Source organism: Taeniopygia guttata, chromosome 1, assembly GCF_048771995.1.
Source record: "Taeniopygia guttata chromosome 1, bTaeGut7.mat, whole genome shotgun sequence".
NCBI classification, from domain to species: domain Eukaryota; kingdom Metazoa; phylum Chordata; class Aves; order Passeriformes; family Estrildidae; genus Taeniopygia; species Taeniopygia guttata.
Window position 1 is genome coordinate 86,060,745 of NC_133024.1, and position 19,819 is coordinate 86,080,563.

Genomic DNA, 19,819 nt, shown 5'->3' on the forward strand with positions numbered 1-19,819 from the left:
AAACTTGCACCTGCTGGTGACATCAGAACTACAAACTGACAGTTTTCCAGTAAACCTAAAAGTTATACTCCTACAGGGAAGAGGCAGATTTTTCTAAAGTAGGTATTAACAGGAATTTTTTTGAAGGAAATTTAGGGTGAAACATCTGCTCTGCAAACTGGAAGTTCAGATTATATTTCCCCCTCTGTCATTTCTGGAACATTCATTGTAAAATTAAAAAAAAAGTTATTGCTTCTATTGAAGCTCAATGTAAGTTAGAAAAAGAATTGCATATTTTCTTAAAAACATTCCAAATATACATTTTAAAAACAAAATGCACTCTAAAACAAATGTCTAGTGAAAGACACTGTTTTAAGCAATCTGTAGCAACAGCTTTACAAAAGAAAATTGAGGAATGTAGCATATTATTTATAACATGACAATGCTAAAATCCTAAACAATTCACTTAACACTCTTAAGTAGTGTTTTAAATATACATATTTCTTTACAAAACAGTTTAGCAATTCCTTATACCACTTACAGTATATAAATATTTGAATAAGAGGTCATAATGGGAGATGCCAGGGTTTATATTTACTCTCAGATGCTTCAGATTTCTTAAGTGTTTTACTATAAGGCACAGTACTGCTAATCTAAAAAAAAGGAATAAAAGCTAATGGTAAACCCAGTCAAAACTCCTAATGTGGAATATCTAAGAGAATTCCAGCATCTCTATGCAAAGGAAAAGAAAAAGCTGAACAAACCCAACCTTTGTACTTCTTAAGAAACGGTTTCAATTTGTACATAAAGTGGGTCAGGATAGGATCAGGAACAAGCAGAAATGACATAACTTCTTATAAATAGACTAATAAATATATTTTAGCCATAATTAGCCCTTTACCTCTGTTTTAAGATTGAAAGAGGTAACCAGTGTGCATATACTAAATGTCTACATGCTCAGCACGTGAAGACCACCTAGCACAACCTATTACTGCCAAAATTCAGTACAGAAAGCTAGCAAGATGGAGGTTTCCTTTTCTCAACATTCACTCTGAGCAGAACACATTACAAGATAGAATAAGTACTTGTTACATGTTGCAACCAGCAATTTTTCCATCACAAGAAAAGGATATGCAACATATCCATTAACTTATTTGATTCCTTCAAGGTTAATGTCTTTTCAGAGAATATTCATCTCCAATTACAACAGTTCAGGACTTTCAGAACATTTTAATAGTTATAGCTTGTAAGTGTTCTCCATGTGTACATACTGAATGTAGATAGTGCATCCAAAATATTTAACCGTTACACAGTCTACATTATTTTCACTGCCTAGTCTTCAGCTTTGTTACAGCCCTCTGGAACACAATGACATTGCAACAATGCTTACAGAAAAAGGGTTATTGCATTTTTTTTTCGGATGAGACATCCAGAGGAGATTTTATAAAATCCTCCTATGTACAAAATTCTTAGTTATTAGCCCTTTTGGAACACCAGCTAGAAAAGTCTGAAAGGTAAAATAATTTACATTGTTATTTTTTTCTGTTTTAACTAGACAAAAGTCCATACTAATTAAATAAAAAATAATAGTTCTTCAACAGTCTATTCAAGGAATCTTCCATGAAGCAGTTCAGTGGGAATTTCCATTGGATAGATGTTCTCCATGACGGTTATTACTGGCATCAACATCTAGAAATCAGGAATTAAAAGAAAAATTGTTACACTGCTTACATCTTTCTTTCCCCCAAGTCCAGTTATTTCCAGCTTGACAGAGTTCTTTGAAAATTTGCTTGTATTTTTTGAAGAGCAGTAGTAGTGACACCACTCAGTCTGCTCTATAGTGCAGTACTACCTGCTCACACCAGCTAGAGAATAGCTTCTAATGCAATGTCTAGTGCTAAGATATGTCCAGTGAAACACTGAATTACTTACCAAGCAATGCTGTGGTTTCCCCTGCATCCTCTTTTAAGCTGGTACACTGCAATACAGACTCATTAGTGGAGGAAGCTGACAATTCGCTTACTTCGTTTCTGTCATCATCTTGCAAAGCAATACTCAGACTTCCAACTGAAACGCTGCCACTTATGGATTCAGGTATTGGAACTTCAAGTACATCCTCAGGGTCCCCCTACAAAATTAAACATATTTAACTGTCACTTTTGTCTACAATCAGACATCAACATTCCTCCATGTCATCTTTTGTAAGCTCACCTTATTGGAAAAAAGATCAATTTTTAGCTATTACGTGTGCATTCCTGGGAAAAGTGTTGATATTGTCCACTTTCAAGGTTATTGTCTGACTGCAAGAAAGAAAGCCAACCAAAAGAAAAGCCATTTCTCCAAAGCCGCCCCAAAGCCAAGAGAAGAAACAGGAAGAGTCCACCCAGTCAGCCTTTTGGATGGATTACTTCAACCCTGTAGCAACAGTATGGCTGAAGGTTAGGAGCAGGCTCAGCATATACAAAGTCCCCACTGAGGAAGCCTACTGATTCTTTGACTTTGCAGAAGTCTCTAAGTCCTGTTTCTTCCCTATAGTAGTAGTTGGCCACGTTTTTGGTTTGTTGGTTTTTTTTGGGGTGTGGATTTTTTTTTTTTTTTTTTAAACTCGGACTCGGGTGAACAAACAACTCTGAATTAATTTTCAGAATGGATCAAACTCCTACACATACAGTTCTGTTTCTACAACTAAACAAACTACCTTCATTGCCATAGATATACTGATATTATTTATACATAAGCAAATATATTGCAGTTTAAGTAGCTATTCTTTTTGCTTACTAGAAAGTATCTTTTCATTCCTCAAACAACTAGCAAAAGCCCATCTTAAAATTTAACAAATTCTTTAGCATCAAATCAGCATAATTTAAAATGTACTGAATTCTAATGAGCTATAGACATGATACAATTGAACACAATCTTTACATTTGCAGACAGGAGGGGGCATCAATGATTTTGGTTTCCAGAACTTAAAACAGTTCAATAAGCACTGAAACTACAATATTCAGTAATGAATGCCCTACAAAATCAGTCCGACATGCTGAGCTGCAGTTCTTTCTCACATAAAAAACAGCATAATGAAGAACAAGACCACTGAAGTCTGCTCTTTACAAAAGCCATGTCATAGGTCTTAATGCCTTTTTTCTACTTCAAGCCTTTAAAAATGTAAATACATCTATAGTACTTGTTGTCCGTAACTGAACTGAGCCTTGAGCCTCCCTGCAGAAGGTTTAGTATATTTCTATAATGCTGCACATTTTTTTCTTCAGGTTCAGAGTGCAGTGCTGAGAGAAGCTGCCTTGCTCTTTGCACTTCTTTTCTTCACATCAGTAAAAAAAAATCAGGCAATCACTCCACAGACTAGATTGGGCAACCTGAACAAACTAAAAACTAAGCTAGAAAAAATTCCTGAATGATTTACTACATTAGCTTCATTGAGACTTGAACAACTGATGCAAACACAGGACCTATTTGCCTCATTTCATTAGAAAAATGAACTGGGCTTCTCCATTTAACATAATCCCACTCAATCTGCTTTCCAAAAGTCATTTTATCCAAAAAGCAGAGGAGTTATTACTCTTCCTGGTTGGGCTTAGTATCCTCTGCAACAGCACAAATTCAGGGAATATAATTATTCTGAAGGTTCCAGTATTTCAGTTTCCAGCCTGTATTCAAAAAGATAAGTCCTTCTGCATCTAATACAAGATACATCAACCCCAAGAATTGAATGTGAGCAGAAACCAAGCTGCTAATATAACAATATTAAAGTAGCAATAGCTATTCCACATGACAACAAGATTGCAATTCCCAGGTAAATTCTGACTTAATACACAGAAGCACCAAAATCTGGTATATACATATTATATAGCAAGAGTACAAAACAAAACAGTAATTCCTAACACTCTTCCACAGATCTGGTAAGTCTCTGCAATGAAGTAAGAGAAAAGGTAGTCAAAACACAGACCTAGTGTTTGAAAGGAAAGTCCCTGAAACCAAAAAACTGCCTCTATTTTCTAGAGATATCTGTAGACAAGTAGGAGATAAGAGAGGTACATTCTTGCCTATTGCATTTTAGTGAAACTCAAGACTATTTATCAACAGTGACTGAGTAACCTACCGCATGTGTCTTCATCTCTCTTTTCTGGTGCTGTCAGAAAGAAATGAGAGCACATCATTTTCTCTACTTAACCAATTTCTGGTGAATGTTAGGAAGGTTTTAGGTACCAGCTCATTTACAGGGATAAATCATGGGGCATATGTGGAAGTACACAAACATTCTATGTAGAAAAATTATAATTTCTTCCTCTGAATCACAGTTCTCAACAACATCAAATGTATGTTTTATATTTATTTAATTTAGTTATATTTTTGCAGCCTGAGCAAACAGTCTCAACTCTGTTTCAAATTCCCTAATATTATCAGCTGGATATAGAAAAAATTGGTTATCAAAGAAGATTGATAAGTTGCTCAATACATTTAAGTTTTTACCCATAAAATTCCCTTATTTTTCTGGTTCTCATTCAATTACTCTTTGCATCTTTGTCCAGCTTCTCAACTCTTGTGAAATACCAGCTGCTCTCATTCTAAACAGTTACACAAAGTCTTGCCTCCCAAACTGTACTTCTACTTTGAAAATTAAAGTAGGTGCAACATACCCAATATCCCAGAGCTTTGATAACATCTAGTTTACACATTGGACAAGTTCGGTGGTCCAAAAGCCAAGGATCGATGCATGTTCTATGGAAGATGTGCCTAAAGAAAAGAAATGCTCGTTAGAACTTATCATGAAAGCCACAGATCCCTCCTTCAAACAGTGTACAAGTTAAGACACTAAAAATAAACTTTTACTTTATAATCTTGACTTAATAGCTGCTGCTCAATTTACTAATACAGATAAGGTTCTGGAAACCTTTTGGTTCATGCCAGCTTTCTGAAGAGGAGATGCTAATAACCACAAAGACACCACGCAGTTATCAGTTCAACAGTGTACAGCTCTAATTTAAGCAAGCTCTAATTCACCCCTACAGTTCTCCCAATTGCTCCCTAGCCTCCACATACATATGAAGTGCTACACAGTCTCACAATGGCCTTCAACATTTAACGGGCCATAAAAATTGCAGCTTCAGCTCTGCCACCATAGGTTCAGAAGAACTTATAGGAAGATCATCTAATTTCTTTAGAAAAACATGCTATAGAGTAAAGAGTAACTACGACCACTTACTTGCATGGCAGAATTCGGACAGTGTCCTTCAGTTTGTAGTTTTCAATGCACACAGCACAGTTTTCCACATCAACATCTAAACCCTAAAATTGACAACATATTTAAGTGCATTACATTCACACTTCATTACAGAACAAGCTTTGTATAATAACTAGCTTCAAAGAATGCAAAATATATTAAATGGTATAGCAAATAAAAAAAATCTACCTCATTTAATTTGAGATTATATCAAGAGGTGATTTGATCAAGTTATCAAATACTAAAAGCAGCCAAACCCAGATTTTCTAATTTAAATAACTAGACATGGCATCCTAAGTAATTCATTAAGTCTCACACATCGGCTTTGTTCATGGGAGCACAAGAATGTTTCAGTTGAAGGTAGCTTTAAGATGAAAACATTTTAAGAAATCAGCACAAATCAAAGTGTGCAATCTAATTCTGAACAATAGTCCCAAAGATTTCAAAGAGCAGGAAGAGATTTTTGGGGTTGAATACTGCAAACCTCTTCTTCACCTTTTTCTTTCTTCTACCACATCCTAGCAGATATTCCTTCATAGCCAGAAGAGAACACAAGTATGCAATTTAGTTTAAAACCTTTCTCCAAGTTCACACTAGACAGAACACCATTTCCCCACTCCTACTTTTATCTAAGGGTTAAATATCTTTTCTAAGAGGTCTTACTGTCTTCCTGAAGCCATGCTTAGAGTTGCAGTGTAAATATGATGGATAGCTCCAAATACAAGAAAAATAATCCAACTTTAATTGGGCTGCATAAATTCTAAGTATTAGAAGAACAGCCAGTGGAAAAATTCCTCTGCTGCCATCCCCAAAAAATTAGTAATTTTGATTTACAACTTACTAAAGCACTTCAGTTTCAATACATGCATTTATCTAATTAGTTCTGCAAGGAAATTTTCAAGTTTAATGCCAGTATTTCCCTCCTTTGCATGCTATGAATTTACACAATTAATGCCTTAAATTCCTAAGTAAATCACATTAGGACTGGTTTTTTTTTTAGGTAAGCAAAGTTAAGACAAGTGCTTATTCTATAACAAGTTATTTTTTATTCTGTACAAGAGGCAAAATCCAAGCACACCATATGTAGCACATACTCAAATGAGTGTCCATTTTACAATAATCCCGTAAGCTTCTCAGGAAAAATCTACATGATAGTAAATACACTTTTAATATATGACCTATTTTTAGTTAAATATCCTAACCTGAAGTGGGGATAATGAAAGACTGTACTGCATCAAAACAAAAGAAATAGACTCTTTAAATGGCTGAAAGGAAATATTGAAAGAAAAAATATACATTTACAGAGTAGACAGTACAAATGTCCAAATTTATATTAGTTCATGAAAATATCTCTGCATCAGTAAGTTACATAAATTTGCTGATAGCGGGTTGATTCAAATCACATTAATGAGATCTACCACACACAAAAGCTCTATTTTAACAGAGAGATTCTAACCTTATCTCATTCTACTCTTAATGAACATGACACTCATAGGAATAATCAGCATAGTGTATAAGAAATTCCCCCATTTTATTTGCTTTAGCCAAGGGTATATTTATTGGAAGGAACTCCCTGTATACTGCAAAAATCATGCAATACAAATCCTATTTGGAGGATTTTACTGAACATCAATTTTAAAAGCTGTTAACATCTTCTGTGTGGTTTTTAACATAGGTTTTATCATGACCCTTCTATGTCCCTTTCTTCCTACACTGACATTATGCTCTGATAGTGCTTTATACAAGTTTGGGTTCAATTCTGTCTTTCTTGATCTCTAATGCCACCATTGTATGAACTGAAGTATGAGTATCCCTCTGTTCACAGCTTGAAATATATGCTAAACTCCCTCAAAAAATAATCTAATTAAAAGTAAGAAATATTTGTAAAACACTATTTAAGCATGTTGAAAGCATAAAAGGAAAGGGCGAGAAAGTTAAAAAAATCCCAGAAGTGTCTTCGAAGTTTCAAAACAGATTTACTAAATGAAGGACATATTCTCTGTAGTACATGACCTGAGTGGAACAGCTTCTGCTGGACTACTGCTTTTAAAGTTTTTACATATCAATGTCATTTCTCACTTAAATTTTATTCACAGACTTTAAAATCCTTGTTTTTCATCTCCAAGTAAATCAATCCTTAAATAAAAACTCATCAAGTAAGACAAGGATTGAGGGGAAAAAATTCCTATGTAGCAGCAGAAATCTAGTCAGAAGCTAATTTTGCATCTAGGATCAGCACTCTCAAAACTCCAACTAAAATATTTTCTTTCAAAATGTTGGCTTTTTCTACTTCAGTTATTCTAATACAGCTGAGTTTATGCCATATGCTGTCTAAGCCAGCTTCCTGAAATCTGCTTTAATTTTTAGATTAGCTTTATTTCATAATACAGAAATGTACTTTAAAAAATTTATGCTTCAGGTTAAGCCTACACAGATCCTTAATGTATTAGATGTCAAAAGATGAAACAAGTGTTTTATTTTTCAAAGCTTTTTATATTTTTAAGGCCTTCTGATCAATAAGATGAATGTTCTTTTAAGAAAACAGAACATTACATCAGCTCTGAGAACTTCCGGAATTATTTTGCAATCCACCTGTTGATGTTTTCAAGTGCTAAAGATAACAAAGATAACAATGTTTCCTCATCTCTATAGTAGCAGTTCCCTATAGTTCTGTATAATCAGAGATTATTTGCAACAAAGTAGCCTTAATTTCATAAGTAGCTCAAGTTTTTAAACATAGGCCCTAACATAAGCCTAGAATTACCATTATATTGTGGTAATTTTAGTTTAAATTCTTTGAAGACTTTACAACCATATTTAAAATTTACAGCAATAACTAGAGACACTGAATTACCTTTTCTCCACGTTTCACAGTATGCAGCTGAAGCTGGCTGATAGCTCTCTTGGTTTCTTTCCTATGTCCCTTGAAATAAGATTTTAAGCGTTAGTATACACAGTTGTTTCAGGAACTACATCTCAAAGTTTTTAAATACTTTACACGTGAATTGCTGAGTCTTCCAAACGTGTCTAAAATAATTAAATTGATCTCTGTGCAATGAATTTGTTTATAAACTATTTCCAGGCAGCAGATATTGAGTAAGCGGTGTGCTCCTGAGGCTGGGCAGGCGCGCTGCTCGCAGCAGCAGCCGCAGCCGTGCGGAGTTAGCCGAGCCCGCCCGCAGCCGCAGCCCCGCATCCTAAGTACCACCAGCCATGAAGGCCCTTCCCACCCAGGAAAGCTGAAACCCTTGTAGGCTTTAGAGGCAAGCAGAGCTGTAACAACAACCACATAACCAGACCTTCCAGTCAGGCAAGCCCATGAGCAAGCACACCGTACGTTTTGCACCAGGCTGGGAGAAGTGGAATCCGGCCAGGCAGCCTACAGCTGGCCACCAGGTCAAAAGGCTGCTTGTAGCTATTAATACTTCCCCTCAGTTAAACACTGTCTCCTGCGCTGGACAAAGCTTTGCACTTTATGCAAAGGACACATTATGCAAAGGAGATGGCAAGAAAGGCTTTACAGACATGATGCACCATACTGGACTTCTAGACAGTATAATTATGCTCAGAGGGGAAGCGAGAAAAGAAAGCAGTACTGTAGTCCAAGACAAAGTGCTAGCTACTGCAAGAAACTGAGAAACTCAACACTCTCAGTTGACAGAGGCTGACCTGTCTAGCAGCAACCCTCAGTAAAGTATCATAAAGGAATAAAAAACCCCAAACCCATAATGGAAGCTTTTCTCTGTAAGAATTATGATGACATATATAATTTTACAAATGTATAGTACTAAAAGTTGTTATTTTTTTTAATTTTTATGGAGTTAAAGATAAATTGTCTGAAAAATCTTCCAGAAATGGACAAAACCACAACCCTATTCCACCTTCTCAGGGTTTTCTGCACAGTCCTGCTTTCATCTTCAGTAGCAAGGAGATCTTCTATAATTTTACTGCTAAACTGATATTAGAATAAATTTTAAGATATCCATCTTCATTTAGCAATTATACTGCAGCTTGCTTTAAAGCATAACATATTTAACTCACAAGTTTTAGTTTTAACTGAGTCTGTAAGCCAAGCAAAACAAGATTTGAGTTAGAAAGTGGCTTTTTGTTTCCAAAATTCCTTTAAGACTCTTAATACATCTCAACTAATATCATCAAAACATTTTCAACTTTTCATCATTTTTATTTTCAATGGCTATTTTAGAAGAGAAATAATTGAGAAAAGGGCATAACCTTCTAATGCTAGACAGTTTATTTAAGAAGCATTCAGATGACAAGCACTGGCAAAATCTACTGGCATTTGGATGACAATAGCAAGATCCTATTAAGAGTTTGTGGCACAAGTTTCTTAGAAACATTGAATTCACATCCTTAAAACTAAAGTATGGTGCTTCATAAAGCATGTGAACTTTCCTCTGTGTAAACTATTTAAAAGGCAACAGGAAGAAGCAACTTTCTTCACCAAACAACTATTACAACACAGAAACACACGCCTTTGCCTATAAATGGTTCTGAAAATTTTTAAATTTTGTTTTCCCGAAAGTATTCTCAGAAAGTAAATGCTAAGATTTAAAACTTAGTAAAAAAGACTCTAGAAAACCAAAACTTCAGGGAGACCACAAGGTTAACCAATACAGAAGTCCTGTGTGTTATCCTCAGTTATTGAAAAGAGAAATTAAGTATTTTCCTAGAAGAGTCCTCTATTTATAGAGTTCAGACTTCTGAAAGCAGACAAAAATCCCATCCTTCCTCCCCCAAAGCTAGAATCTACACCATCATGGAAAAGGCAGAAGTCTACATGCTAAGCACTAATTGAAACAATATTTTTTCTTGAACAGAGGATAAAAAAAAAGAGAACCTGCAGATGGTAGAGCTGCTGATGATCACGGAAGAAACCTAACCTATCTGCAGTAGCTGAAAAGCAGAGCTAAGTGCCATTCTAAGGTATTTTCAAAACTCAGGTGGACTTGCATCCTCAGTAACTCCATATAAGTCGCTCTCTTGATTGCAGGAGTCAAGAGGTCCCTTCCAGCCTAAACTGTTCTATGATGAACTTCTTTCCTCAGGGGAAAAAAGTAAAGCTGGGGTTTTTTTTTTGTTGTAAGTACAGAAATGTGAGAAGGGCAAAGAAGGAGCAAAATTACTCTTTCCAAACCTTCTCAGTACCTTGAGCAGCCCAAGAGAACTGAATCTCACCACACACGCACCTTCTAGTCTGCTGTAATTCAGTAACTCTACAGTGGAGTTGTAGAATTACAACTACCAAAAGTAGCTTTCATAAAGTCATAGAACTAAAAATTCAACCCTGAAGAATTTGTGGGTTTTATAAGAAAATTAAAAAAGAAAACCTTACCATAGTCTCTCTTTCCATTAAAAAAGTCTGGTTAGTGCAGTTAGTACTTTCAAAATGGAAATTACTGAAGAACGAAAATAACTTTTCTTGTCAAAAGGAAGGAAGCTCAGTTAGGTGACAGATAACATAAGATCACATAAGAAGCTGTTGTTGACAAGTGGCTAAATGTATTTCTCATTACTTCATATGAGAACCTAATAATTATAACTAGTCAAACTTGTGATGCCAATTAGCATAGTGCTTATTACCCTCACTGACTGCTGCTGAGCAGCATTCACAGTTAGCAAAATAGGAAGAAGACACAGATCTTCAAGAATGCAATCAAAGTTAGGCAACTGATTTGACACAAGAAGGAGGTATCTACTCTTAAGTGCCATTAGCTCCATTTACCTGGTTTCCAAACTGTGATCCCGTATAGAGGAAACGCTGTATATAGTAAAAGATGAGCCAAGCAAGCGATATAATCATCATGGTGATGAAGGCAATGGCTACAAACACAACTGATTGACCACTAATGTATTCTTGCACATGGCGTGTACCAACAACAATACTCATTGTTACTGGGATCCCTCTTCGTACTGGCTCCAATATCTCTATTCCTTTTGGATAGCCAACCATTATCACCACTGTATTTCCTGTTCCTGTTGGAGGGAATAAAAAAAGGAAAAAGTCAGCAGTCACAGTAAAAATGTAGGCATTCTTACTTGAGGGTAATTTGGCCTCTTCAGTTAAGATCAGCAAGAAAAGTTATAGGAAAGCCACCGGTGCTTTTATCAGGCATAACAGAATTGATAGAAAGTTTACTGGTAAAGAATCCTTTATTTACTTTCAAAAACTCTCAAACACAGGATAAAGTTCAACAGATGCATCTTTACTGTTCAAGGCCTACAGTCATCATTCCACAGCAAGGTAAGATGTGGAACCATGCAAAAAAACAGACAAGTCACACACAGCTCATCTCAAAGCAGTTTAAGTTCTAGCTTGCAGATCAGGAACAGCTGGTCGTTCATTTGTCAGCGTGAGAATTTTAGTTGCAGATGGAGACAGTATGTGAACATCACAGAGAGACATTTCAATTTAGTTCGAATCTGAATCTATAGTCCAATTATACTGGATATATTAAAAAAGAGAAAAAAGATTCATATATTTAATAAATTAAATAATAAATTATTTTAAACATTGAAATACTTACAGATGCTTTAATACTAAATATTCAAAATGTAATGAGACTTCATGACAAGGACTTGTCAAGAAATACTTTGTAACTCTTTTGGGAGCAGTGAACAAAAGGATTTTTCTAATGTATTAGAAGTCTAGAGCTCTCATTTCATATGAAAGAAACCTAATTTCAAAAAAAAACCAAAAATGCCACCAAAAACCAGTAAGATACTATCAAGACCAAATAGCAAAATGCAAAAGCCTCTGTGACCAGTGTTTTACTCAATTTTTTTCTGGAAGAATACCCAGTATTCTCAGAAATATCTAGCCCAAGTATTACAAAAACAAATTACAAACAAATGTACCTATTAAAACCATCACATTTTCACTGTTCCATGCTATTTCTGTAATTCTTTTTTGTGTGTACCAACACTGCTGCCACCTTGGTAAGTCACAGCTTCATAGTTTACTTTGCTCTCCTGCCTCTGAGAAAAAGTTAAACTAGTTTTGATTCAGAGAGAAAGGAAAAAAAGAAAGGGGTTTTTCTAGCTGAAAATCTAAAGCTGTAATGTTACAGTTACCTTTTCTAGATTCACAAAAGACTACCTACCTGCAACAGGACCTCCCCCTGAAGGCTTAAAGCCTTTTTCTTTTCTGGCTGTGTTAGATTCTTTATGGAGAAGCTATGTCAGAAGAAATGGCTTCCTTATTTATCGCATCACATCAAATGGGGATTTTCAAAGTTCAAAGCTGCATTCTGGCCTCAGCCACCTCTGCCTACTAAGTCAAAGAGTTGTTTGCCTGAATTATTTAAACTAAATTCCTTTAGTTGAGACAATTCTGGCTGTGACAGCTTTTCAATCTGGCCACTCTGCTACCAAGAAGTTTGCTGAAGTTTCACTTGTGTATTTAGAATTCTTCCCTCCATAAGGCATATATAGCTTGCTCTGGTTGAAAACTAAAGGTTCCAGGCATTAGCTGAATAAACCTCCCTTCTCAACTTCACCTTAGCAGAACCATCCCACCTCTCATCACCCACTCTAAGAGCCATTACACTGTGTCTGCCAGATCCAAACCCAGCAAAAAAAGTGGATTTTCCTAACAGTTACACCAACGTGTGCCTCCCCTCAGACACCCCACTCTGCTCACCAGCAACACTCACCCCACCTATGTTGCCTTGCCCGGTGGGCGTGCTTGAAGACACAAAGCACTGAAGCTGAAGACAGACAGACAACAAGCACCCAGGCTCCACTAATCAGTTCTGCTCACCAACAATGTGTTGACCTACTCAATACCCCAAGTCCAAGCATACTACAACTTGGTTAATTAATATTGTTCTTCTCTCTGAAACAGCACAAAAGCATTACCAGAGAGCCTGATGAAACTCAGACTAGAGTGTGAAACACTCTCTGCTCTCTGACCCTGCACAATTCCAGGGAGTTAGCAAGATAAAAACATACAAAAGTGGGAATTTATCTTACATTGCTAAGAACTGCTATCCCCATACCTAAATAAGGAAATTAGGTCCTGTGTCCTTCATCAATTTTAAGAGTTACAAATAACAGGAGGGGTGCCTAAGGATGGTCGGGGAATGGTACAAATGTGTTGGAAAGATTTATGTGGTTTCATCCAAGCTTAAGGAAGAAAAGGAAGTTTCAATCTTAGAGACAACCTGCATTTTTAATCAGTAAATTTCCACCTCGGTCCTGAAATCTTAAGTCAGTTTAATTCTGCTATCTGATTCTCTGTACTATTTCTAATGATAAAGTACTTAAAAAAACCCACAGCAAAGAGTATTGTCCTCTGCTTTGTCACCAGAATGCCCAACTATCGGACAGTTATTTCCTTGAAATGAAAGTCAGGCTACTTTTGCACAATGGCTGCTAGACAATGTGACACCTTCCACTTTTAGAATTAACATAAGCATATGACACATTTTTAAATAAATACGCATTAAACACATTTTAACAGTTTTAAAGATTTGCTGATGAACCTGCTATAAAAAAAAAGTACATGCAACTAAACACAGTGGCCTTGAAGGTCATGAGACAGAAGGGGAAGAAGAGAAGAATAATTGCAATCCATGAATACAAAAGGAACAAGAGCAGTCTCAGAGAAGCAGTTGCCCTGAGCAGCCTGTAACACTAAGGGTTTTAACTCATTCCTTGCTAATTTTAGCCTGCTGCTCTGAAACTCATTATTCAAAGACTGAAATAATAGTGAGTCATTCCATCAACTTCTTCAACTGCCACACAACTCAGACACCTCAAATCACATTTATAAAGAAAACTCCAAGTGTCACATACATGCATCTACTGAAAGCATGTTGTATTGGCTTTGCCTTTCTATAACCTTCTAGTTTTACAATAATCACATTTTTACTCTGCTAGAGTAACCAATTCTTTTTTATAGGTTTGGTTGATGCTTCAGTGAAATTTGGTCCACTTAAAAGTTTAGTCTGTGCTTTTTACATTATGAGGGCTGGAAGAGCCCTTAGGATACTTGCAAAAAAAGGCAAATCTGGAACTCTGAAGATGAAGGTATGTTTCCTGCCAGTGCAGATAGTTTTACTCCTACCACTCTCAGTATTTTCTTGCAAAAGGAAACCAGCGCTCTACTGATGAGAAAAAAGTAGGACAGCTACAGGTCTTGATTGCAGGCACACCAAACTACATTTATTCCCATTCATACTTAGAGATGAAGATCTTTTTCTGTCATCCAGAAACTGATCACAGACACACCCTACTTTTTGTCCTCCTGAGAAATGTCAGAAAGCTCTCACAGTTCCAGCATCTTAGTAAAAATGTTTAAGGTCAGACCATTGTTTATTTGAGCATAGGCGCCCTAATAATATTGCCACAACTAACACCTTATATTCTTTTTAGCTCCTGTTCCACACAAATGCTAACACTACACTAGCAATCCCATAACAAGCTTTGTCTTAACCATCTACCCCAACCTTATCTCACCTAATCCCTGGTGCATGCTGTATTTTCACCTGCCTCAAGGAGGATATATAACCACTAATACACATATTCTTTCCACCTGAGTGCCAATACATACGCACTTTTATCTATAAGACAGATTTAAGCAGTTAGTCCTGCTTCTTCAGAACAGCATTACCAGCTCAACATCATACAGTCAGGTCTTACTAAAGCTAGCCACAGTCCTTTCAGCAGTTACAGTACCAGAAACTTTCAGTACAAAACAGCACTAATACAGAAATTATACAGCATTTGTGAATCCTGAATAGTCCTGAAAGCAGTGTAGCTAAGAGTTGAACTACATGCCAAAATAACTCTAACTCTGCTGCTTTGGAAATGCCAAGAACTTATAGAATCATGAGCACAAAGTGATTTCCATCTGTTTTGTTCAATACATGTACATTAAAAAAACATGACAATGGAGGAAAGAACTAGTTGGATGTATGTTGGTAAATCAAAGATCATTTTCATTATGTAGCCAGTCATATACTCAAATTAAGTCCCAAGCTTCCCTTAAATCCACAAACCATGAATTAAAGCCCTAATCCAGACCTACCTCAAACTATTACAGCCAGTGCCTCCCATCCCTGCACGTCAAGCACAACCGCATTTCATTCCATAGTCTATGGTAAGGTGACTTATGTTCTGATCAGGATCACCAAATCCTAGCTTGGGGGGGATACAGAGATGGTTGGGTGTTCAGCATGAAGTATAACAGGAAAACTATAGAACCAGAAGATCCTGTTTTCTTTCCATTGCAATATACCTCTGCCTCTCCCTAACTTCAGAACCAGAACTGAGCCTCTGGCTCTACAACACTACACACTTCGCCTCTCCAGATTCCTCTCCAACCCACTCCCAGCTAATATTTACATGCAATATTTATTTGGATTTTGGAAAGCAATTTGAAGCTTCTGTATTGTATTAAGTTCATCATCATCACCAAAAACGAATAGAGTTAGGACTGCCTACCAAGTCTATAAAACTGAAGTCTGAATTTATGTCATTCAGATTCAGTAAATGAAATACAACTCCCCAGATCATTTGGGTAAAATGAGAGGTTTTCAATGGAAAGATCTTCTCAGCCACACATGAAATTGTGCCACTATTACTTTCCTCGAGGAGAGAAGTCATATAGCATTTTGAACAATGTAATTTGGACAGAAAGCAAAGACTTGAAATGAGACATATCAGTAGAGTCACATTTGCAGAACCTTCTTTTGGAAGAAGGGACAGGATTTCAAGGCTACGCATTGAAATTCTCGACTCTCTTGTTCCAAAAGTTTAGTTCGAATCCCTACTCACTGCATTCATGACCATTACAAGGTGAAAAATACAGATTATTTGGAACATTTGTCCTTTTTTAAACACTTTGATATTAGCTATAACAAATAATTTCTTCACCTAATCAAGAACCTCTCTTTTTACTCAGGGTGACAAAAACACCATAAGGCAACCAAAAGAAGAGCACACATGTATCACATACATCCCAGAAAATTCAAAGGCTAGGTTTTCCATGAGGAGAACGAAAAGATGGCACTGAAATCACAAAAGCTGTCTATCACCTTCACATAATTTGGGCTGCATATGGCTCTACCAGCCATAACCACTGTTCCATCTCACATCATTTTCAGTGCCACTAATTGCAAATGCATTAAGCGGATTTTACTTATGCATGTAACTCCACTCCTTAGTAACTGCACTGCAGATTTCCCAGAGCATTTATCCTCAGCACTCCTCCCAGAAGGAAAGCTTGCTTCCTTATGTGCCAGTTCACAAATCCCTTCACAGAAATGAAAATGCAGATCCTGTCAACTATAGCTTTACCTTGCCCATTCTTCTCTGCCAGTCTTTCACAGACCTTTCCATCATCTCCCTTTACATAGACCAAGATTTAAAACACTAACAGTACTTCTTCCCTTTATTCCCAAAGTGCACTGAAAGTGTTTAAACATTTACGAGTCTGAAAGTGTCAACCATGAAACAAACATTTATGACTACATCAGAGCTCGTAATTATATTGCAATATATTACAATCACATTCATACAATTGTAAGGTCAAACCCCCATTTATGAAGCCAGTATAAATACAAATGTATTATTGTATATATGCACTATACTAAATCACACTCTCTACATAGGTGGAACTTTCATCAGCAATATTCTACCAGTTCAAGGAAAAGAAACCCAACAAGCAGTCAGAGAGCACTTCTCTTTACACCATTGGCCAATGTAACTGTACTAGTGAAGTCCAAAACTGAGTATTAAGTCCAAGAAGGTCTTTTGTAGTGATGACAACAGAAAAAAGAATTATTTTTTTTTTAATTATAAAATAAGCAAAATGGGAGAAGGAGAAAATGATTCAACAAAAGAGCAAATAATATTTATGGGAGGTTACAATGGGGAACGGAGAAGAATGAGGAAAAAAATTCTACTGAATGGCCAATACAGGGTGAAAGTAAAAAAAGAAACTGTTTCAGATGAAAGCAGTATTACACAATCACCACCTAGGATCAAACCCAAAGGTTCATTTTATCTAGCATCTCACCTCCACTTTCACAGTGAACTAAGAATATGAAATGGACCAGGCTGATCTCAAGCAAGCAGCAGGCTAAGAACAAGAATCCAAGAATCATGACTGCAATCCCCCAATTGGTGCCACTGGGTATTCCAAGAGCCGAGACGTGTTGTCCAATAGATAAATAACATGTGCAATAGAGCAATAGCTCCCTAGCTGAGATTTTCAGCTCACTACACTAAGAAAAGAAGTTTGTTTACTTTAGAAACACATTATGGCTTTGCTTCATCCAAGTTCCTGGTCCTTCCCTTCCTCACAACCAGGAATGAGAGCCCAGGTACTAATAAACTCATTGTAGGAAAACCACGTGAAGCACGCATATACAGAATTTTTTACGCAGTTTGCCTTGTCTTTGCATCTTCCTCTGAAGACCTTCCCATTTCTCAAAAATCTACAAAAGCAAACAGATTTTACTGCCAAGTTTTGAGGCTTTTTTTGCCTCTTTGATTTAAGCATTTAATATTGTCATAACCATAAAAATTCAGCACGTCTTTTGTGTCATCGCCCAAGAGGGAACTGTGATGACAGAACATCTGGATTCCTATCTGGGCAAAAATCACAGAACCTTTCTGCAGGCTACACAGCAGCAGTAGTACGCTGAGACATGCCAACATCCTTCTGCAGGGTTCAGTTTTCCTAATGCATTTGTGAGCGTTTAAGGATTACCTGATGCTTACACCTTTCTCTCACTCACAACAGACCTGCGCAGGAGAGGACGATGAAGCTATTACAACAAAGCCTGTTCTAAAGATATCTTCAAACAGCTACAGCTATACCTACAAAAGCACCCGAAGGCATCTTCGGGATATCTGGTGCGTTTCCAGACGGCCTGCAGAAAGCGGCCTACCTGTGACCGCTCTAGCCATTCTGCCAGAGGGTACCAGGCAAAAAGGTATCCCTAAAGGAAATCCAAGCCTCCCACCCCAGTCTGCCACACGGCCGCCGGTCCCGGTGGCTGTGCCGCATTTCCTCCCTGACGCCCGGCCCGTAACTTGGGAGACAGAAGACGGCCCCGGCTTTTCCCCTAGCGTGGCTTACAGCAAAAGAAAACAAAATTCCGGTTTTCTGTACCATTTTTACAGGGATTTCTGCCTCCCCACATGCCCGTTCCTCACTGCGCAGAGCCGCATCACCGATGCGGGCCGCGCTAGACAAAGCGATTCCCCCGACCCCTCGGCGAGCGCGGGGAGCTCACCCAGATGGGACATGGAGACGGTGCTGTTGCCGAAGCGGGCCTCGTTGTAGATGACCACAGCGGCCGCCCGCTTCCGCGCCGCGTTGGTGACCTTGTCCTTGAAGGTGCAGCCGCCGCGGGCCACCAGGGCGATCCAGGTCGGTGGGTCGCCCTCGGGGGACCCGCGGCCGCCGGGAGGCAGGGGCACGTCGTAGTCGGTGTCGGCGGCGCAGCCCTCCATGTGGCGGGGCGAGGCGCCGCGGGGAATGCCCACATGGCCCCGAGCGCTCTCCTTGGGCGAGCTGTCCCCGTAGCGGCCGCTCTCCGTGCTGCCGTGCACCGTGCGGTTGCTGAGCGGCTCCACGTAGACCGTGCTCACCCACGCCGTGTACCACTCCAGCGCCCGGGCGGCCGCGCATGGCGGCGGCGGCGCCCCCAGCGCCACCAGCGCCGCCGCCACCAGCGCCAGCCGGGCGCGACGCACCATGGCCCGGCCGCCCCCGCCGCGGACAGGAGAAGCGTGCGCAGGTCGCTCCGCCACCGCCGGCGCGCTCTGCCCCGCGGCCGCCCCGCGCCGCGCAGGTACCCGCGGTGCCGCCCGGGGCGGAGCCCGCCCGCCGCGGCTGAGGGCGAGCAGGGGGCCGGGCCGGGCCGCCCCGCCCCGCGGCATGCCGGGAGAGGGGGGCCGGCGGACAAGGTAGCGGGCGGGGCGATGGCGGCGTGGGGCTTGGGACCGCTTCGGCGCCAGCTACACGGTGTGACAATCAATTAGGTTGGAAAAGACCTCTGAGATAATCGAATTCAACCTGTCATCAAGCACCGCCATGTCAGCTAGACCATGGCACTCAGTCCCACGTCTAGTCTTTCCTTAAACACTCCAAGACCAGATGACTCCACCTCCTCCCTGGGCAGCTCACTTCAATGTCTTACACCCTTTCTGTGAAGAATTCTTCCTAGCATCCAACCTAAACGCAACCTGGCGCGAATTCAGGCTGTGTCTTCCTGTACGGTCGCTGGTTGTCTGGGAGAAGAGGCCGACCCCCACGTGGCTACAGCCTCCTTTCATGTGGTTGTAGAGTGGCAAAGTCTCCCCTGAGCCTTCTTTTCTCCCGGCTAAACAAACACAGCTCCCTTAGCTGCTTTTCATAGGACGTGTGCTTCTGCCCCTTCACCAGCTCCACTGGCCTTCTCTGGACCAATTCCATCACCTCCATATTCTTGAACTGAAGGGCCCAGAACTGGGTACTTTCCTATCCCTGCTGGCCACTCTATTTCACATACAAGCCAGGATGCCATTGGCCCCGGTCTGCCGTGGCTGTTCAAGTAGCACAGCTCAGCCCCGGCCCCCCGTACACAA

The 19,819-nt window shown here is 39.1% G+C and overlaps 1 protein-coding gene across 1 annotated transcript; it reads right to left on the reverse strand.

The window, feature by feature from the left end:
- Window positions 1-1,189: 1,189 nt before the first annotated feature.
- Window positions 1,190-19,147, reverse strand: RNF149 (ring finger protein 149). The gene is made up of 7 exons (XM_030278571.4): window positions 18,484-19,147; window positions 10,959-11,209; window positions 8,070-8,138; window positions 5,198-5,280; window positions 4,632-4,728; window positions 1,912-2,107; window positions 1,190-1,668 (listed from the first exon to the last, which is right to left on the reverse strand). Exons 1-7 carry the CDS (start codon window positions 19,130-19,132, stop codon window positions 1,610-1,612), a joined length of 1,404 nt encoding a protein of 467 aa, XP_030134431.3. The 5' UTR covers window positions 19,133-19,147; the 3' UTR covers window positions 1,190-1,609.
- Window positions 19,148-19,819: the final 672 nt, after the last annotated feature.